The sequence below is a fragment of the Artemia sp. Qi Xiang Cuo genome, chromosome 11 (genome assembly GCF_049724085.1).
Source record: "Artemia sp. Qi Xiang Cuo chromosome 11, ASM4972408v1, whole genome shotgun sequence".
NCBI lineage: Eukaryota > Metazoa > Arthropoda > Branchiopoda > Anostraca > Artemiidae > Artemia > Artemia sp. Qi Xiang Cuo.
The window spans coordinates 30141911-30147910 of record NC_142804.1 but is presented as its reverse complement, the minus strand read 5'-3'; the positions used below and the strand labels follow the sequence as shown (position 1 = coordinate 30147910).

General features: G+C 35.1%; 1 protein-coding gene across 1 annotated transcript in view; it reads left to right on the top strand.

Annotated features, from left to right (window-relative positions):
- The window catches only part of LOC148946860 (uncharacterized), a 77408-nt gene that overhangs the window by 18459 nt on the left and 52949 nt on the right, over nucleotides 1-6000 (top strand). Inside the window, exon 2 of the mRNA XM_089097168.1 lies at nucleotides 1476-1578. Within this exon, the coding sequence (XP_088953294.1) occupies nucleotides 1476-1578 (103 nt within the window). The remainder of the gene's footprint in view (nucleotides 1-1475; nucleotides 1579-6000) is intronic.

The window sequence follows — 6000 nt, the reverse complement described above, 5'->3', positions numbered from 1 at the left end:
TGGGAGGATCTTTCAATGGAGGAAGTTTTCATGAGGGAAGGGACATTGCTATGAAGGGGGCGCCGGATTTCCCAGCATTAGTTAAAAAAACGATCAGAAATTAAACAAAAACAATTTTTTCAACTGAAAGTAAGGAGCAGCATTAAAACTTAAAACCAACAGAAATTATTACGTATATGATTGGGTTCGCGGCGAACCCAATCATATACGTAATAATTTCTGTTAGGTTAGGTTAGGTCCGTTCGCCCACTAGTCATTACCTCGCTCTTTACACTGAAGTTTTTTTGTACTTGCATCAGAGATATTTATTCTAATGACCCCCTTTGTGATTAAGGGGTCATTCCGAAAGAATTGGAACAAAATTCGAACTTTAGCGTAAAGAGAGAGGTATTGTCTTGGGGGTGAATCCCCTAATATATGTAATAAAAATTTACGAACATAGAAGTTCATTACGTAAGTTAATTCGTAAATTACGTCAGATCAAAATTTTGAGAAAGCCATTTAGTCAAAAATAAGTAAAATTAATATGCAAATTTCGTTTTAATTCTTCTTGTACGTTGAGCCAAAATCAAAGCTTGCTTAATTCAAAAACGTTCAGAAATTAAATTAAAAAAACCCTTTTTTAACTGAAAGTAAGGAGCGACATTAAAACTTAAAACGAACAGAAATTATTCCGTATATGAAAGGGGCTGTCCCCTCCTCAACGCCTCGCTCTTTACGCTAAAATTTGACTCTGTCTCACAGTTTTATTTTTTAAAACAATAAAAACATACAGTAAATATGTTTTTTGTTTAATATTTTGTTAGGAGCGTGTGTAATGCTGGATGACAAACAAATCGTTGCCACGACTATCAAACCGCCTGTTTTCGGTTTAAAAAATAAAAAAAAGTTATCAGATTAATGAATTTGCAAGCAAACAAAAAATAAAAAAAAATCCAACAAATTAAATAAGAACCCCAAAAGTATAGTCACGGATTAGGTTTTCTTCTCTGTGAGCAGAGAAGAAAACCTAATCTGTTCAAGTCGCTTTAAGTTCTTTTTTTTATTGACACCATAGAAACAGTGAGGTAGCTGGGGTGGAGGTTTCGGGGAGGTAAAACCTTCTACCGGCCAAAACTGGAAAGGTTTCCAAAAAACATATAACAATCACGTCCAGAGTTTGATTGTATAACAGGTTAAAAAGTTCTTTTTAATTGTTGGTTCCGCCCTCCAAATGGTCTAAAGCCCTACCAATGTTGAATCTTGGCTACGCCCCTGCTTACGGTAATCTACAGGCATGGTAAGTTGACTGAGGAAAAAACAGACTGAATCAGCGACCTGTCTGGTCGCTAATGTTTGGATTCAATAGAAATCAGGAAGACTGAAACCGACTGAAACGGCTGTTTTTCAAAAAGAGACGAAAAGTCGGACAGAGCTGCAACCATGCAGTTCACCATTACGCAAAACACCTTTAAAATTTTTGTTTCTATTTTTAGATTATTCAGACGATGAAAGCTACTCCAGGGCGCCCTCAGACAGAGGAATGTCTGAATTCACGATTCCACAAGATGTCGTAATTGAGAGCAGAGGGGCTTCGAGGTAAGTTTTAAGGCTGCTGCAATAGCTGCAACTGAATAAAGAGAGAATCATGGCCCAAACCAAAAAAATGTATTTTGAAGAAATTACCTCTAAGAAAATTCACTATTGCTATCTCTGTAGACATGACAACTCTTTCCCTGGTCCAGTTCTTTAATATCTTTAATATATTATAATTAGAAAAATAATTTTCAAATATGTCAAAAAAGAGCCTAAAACCACTCAAAAACTGTGTCAGGCTCAAAAAAAGCACAATAAACATTTTCTCAAAGAACTTTTTTCAAAGAAAAGTAGAGCAGAAAAGTCTAACAAAAAAAAACACAAAAATCAACTAGTATAATAGGTCAAACTGAAAAGGAACAGAAAGTTCCCTGAATGAAGAAAGAAGATCTAAAACGAACAAAAACTTTAATGAATAATAAAGTCACCTTAAAACGAAAAGAAATTACCACACATAATAGTAAGGCTACTATCCCTCAAACCCACTAAAGGCTGGAGAGTTATTCACGCTCTGCTGAAACAAAATATATCTCCAACACCATCCTTTTTTACTTTATAACATTACAGAATTAAACACTGTCAGAACTTCCAGGAATTCTTTTTTTCATAGAAGGACATTTGGTACTTTCCCATTATATGGGCCTCTAGGGTTAACCGCTATTAGAGTAGGCAATGATAAAACCCTTTTTTGACGTGTTAACGCTGTAGAGTAGGCAATGATAGCGTAGTTTTCATTGCGTATACGATATTAAACTGTGTTTTTTGGGTTTAGGGGGGGGGAATGTACCTAGGTTAGGTTAGATATTTAATATATGTTATGCTTCCCCCGCACCCCCACTCCCTAATGTGCAAATATATAGCCCAAATTTGTTTCTAAACTATTATATATTCATCCTATTTTATTTATTTTATCAGCATTAACTAAACTTGACTTTTTAGAAAGGTCCATATAATGGCAAAGTACCGGACATTTTAGCATTTAATTTAGTAACATGAGTCTAATGTAAAGTATAGTTTTGATATTTTCTTTTCCTTTTAAATCTTGTTCTTTGGACTTAAAAAGCTTCCCATACACTTCGATTAGAACTTTAGGCAAGGTCGAAGACATTTGCTTGCTTTGTAAGGAAACTTGCCCGTATTTGGAACAAGGAATGCAATCTTGTCAATGAAAACCCTGCTTGTCCAACTTCAAATATGGAATCTTTTCTGAACATCCAATTCCAAAACATTAACAGTGTTAATGACCGTAGTCAATGCGTTGCTTATAATTAAAATTTAAACCCTGTTTGTCCATTCTGATTCGAATAAATTTCAATTATTGATGTAGCATATCAAAAGAGGTAAAACATGACTAGACAAAAAATTTTTTTCCCTTGTTTAGAAATGCTGTTCCTTCAGGTGGAAAAAGACACTGGTAGCAGCAATTTCCATTTTAAAAAGTAACTATAAATTAAAAGCCATTTTGCATTTCGAAGACATTTTTACTTTATTTTTGTGCGCACAAGTCTCTTTTGGGCTATGGTTGGCTGAATGGAGGTGGGGGGGGGGGTAAAAAAGAATTATTTGTATTTTTTGAAGTGGGGGGGGGTGCTCGGTCGTTCTTTTCCTAAGATAGTTTTTAGTTAACTATAATTTGATAAAAACTTTTTTCCATTAGAAACAACTGATGCATGCATAGTTAAATACATTTACAAAGCGATAGTCACTTTCGGATATGCATCTTGTAAACTTTGTTCGTATATAGCGGACAAAACATTATGCAGTATTAATAACATCAGTTAACGCAGTTGATTGCAGCTTCAAGCAAACGTTTTGTAGTATGCAAGTTATGGGAGTTAACTTTTATTTTTTCATTTTCAACCTCTATTTTTCCATATCCTGACTATGTGTTAAAAAAGGATTTGTCCTGTAACTAATTTCCATGATTCTTTTAAAATATTGATGTTGAACATAATTCCTACGGTATCGAGCTGTGGACACGGCAATAATGAGCTTTATGCCACACTGAATAGTACTTGAACTGTGAAATCTGAAATTTTGTCCACTCTTTCAGTAAGCACATAAATATGGTCCTGGCTATAAATCTATTAGAACACATATATAAATGCGAAACAAATATTGCAACTTTGAACGCAATGTGAAAGTCGAAAAAAGAAGAGTTCGTACTTAAAAACAATAAAATTTTTTAAGAGCTCTGCAGGTCTTTCCTTCTAAACGTAGCAGGACATACTTTCTTTAATTTGGGGCACTTTCGGGATTTGAAAAGAAAATCAAGAAAAAAAGAAAATAATAAAGGCCTTTTTATTTATTTATTCTTTAAACGCAGGCACACTTAAACCACACAATTCGCAGAAATCTTTAAGTCGGAATTTCATATTACAGTTGTAATAGTTATGTCGATGTTGGAAGCGCTATATTGATGTTGAAGTTAACAAATAAAACATGTGCAGTACTAAATATGAAAGTCCCAAATGCATATATGCTTTAAACTACCACACATACGTATTGAATTTGGCGTTCAAAGCTTGGAAGTAAGAACAGCGCTTTCCACTGGTATCGTCATGAAATTGTAACAACCTTTTGAAGGTTCTAAGATTAGGCCGCCTCCTCCTGTCTTAACGCTTTGGAGGAGTCTGAAACGAATGCACAAAACTGTTTCCAATGAGCAAGTTTACCTATAGACGCTAATAAGGAATGACCTTCCTCCTGTCATTCGACCCATTCTCTTTTCTATTCCTGCCTCTCCCCGAGCGAAGCCACCCCTACTCTCTACTCCAAAACGTTGGCGCGTTCCAGAACAGGAAATTAGGGTTCAAATTTTGTTTGATGAGATCAAAAAGTGCCTTAAAAGCCACACCCCCTACGAACCAGCGTTTGGGGTATCCTTTCCTTAGATGCGTCCCAGCTAAGGGCTATTTTGAAGGCTAATACTCGCATCTATATGCTTAGTACAAGTTGGTCTTGTCAATGCCATCATAAGATGCATATGGCACCAAGGGATTTTTGATATCATTTCTGGACTGGATAGGATTGAAAGCATAAACAGTAGGGCCGTTCTTTTACTCATCTTTGTGCTAAGATCTTACATCTTTTGACAAAGAACGCTTAGCACTAAGATCTTACATCTTATAGCGTTCTTTTGCAAATGTCTTTTATCATTCTGCTCTGATCAGTGGTCAAAGAACAATGATGAGTATATCATCAAAGTTCCCTCATCATTGTTTTATGTGGCAAAAAATGGTGTCCTTCACACTTTTTGCTAACATCAGTGGTCTGTAAGATCTTAAAACAAAGATGAACAAAAGAACGGAAATCTTTTCAGAAAGATGTGATCTTAGATGTAAGATCTTAGCGGAAAAGAACGGCCCTAGTGTAACATTGAAATCTCCATGGCTGAAAATTCTTAACCCGAGGATTAAAATCCCGCCTTGAACCCTCCCTATTTCAGTCACTTACTAAGTGAAAGCTAAAAAATATGTTTTGAAAAAAGCTGACCGATGAAAAAATGTTTTCACTGAAATTTAAAGCTTATTAAAAAATAATGGTAACTACTGTTTATGCTTATCCGAATAGTAAAAGTAAATTACGAAATAACACTTTCGGGATTAAAAAGAAAAATGATTGAAATGTATGCTGCATAAACCGCGAAGCATTAATTTGCGTTCGTTTTAAGTTTCAACTTCTCTCTTTACTTCCATTAGAAAAACTTGTGTAAAAAAATATAACGGTACTCCTGTATTATTCAGAATACACTCGAGAAGTGAAGTTAGGTTAACCGTAATGAAATATGACCTACCAAAATATGATGAAAATATAATGGTTTAGTTTATATGATAATATAAATTGTGCTATATATACGCACATTAGGTAGGCGTGGGGTTAAAGTAACCTAACCTAGCCTAACATAACCTTACCCCACCCCTCCTAATGTGCCAATATTTAGCCCAAATTATACAAGTCCAATGCATTCTGCAACCCGTTATTTGTGTTTGCGGCTATAAAACCAGTTTTCATCGTACATTCAATAGACTTCTCGAGTGTGTTCTGAATAATACAGGAGTACCAAAATAATGATACAATGAGTACCCTATGTCCACATTTCGACTCTTTTGTTCAGATATTGATGGTTTGAAGGAAATCCATATTTAATGATATAACAGAGCAAGATTTTCAATGCCAGGGTTGAATTTTCGTCTCCTAATATGGTTAGCTCGATGTTTGGTCTCCTTGAACATAGTAAACATTTTTTATTTAGCATGAAGATGCATCTGAAGTGGAAAAAAAATATTTGCGTAAGGCAATTTCTTTCCTATAAGGACATGGGGAATGTGTTTCTAAGGTGAACGCATAGTAGAGCGTTCAACTTTACCTGTCCTTCTGTATCTTGTAGCCTGTACAACATGCCACTCTTTTTTCTTTTTTTGG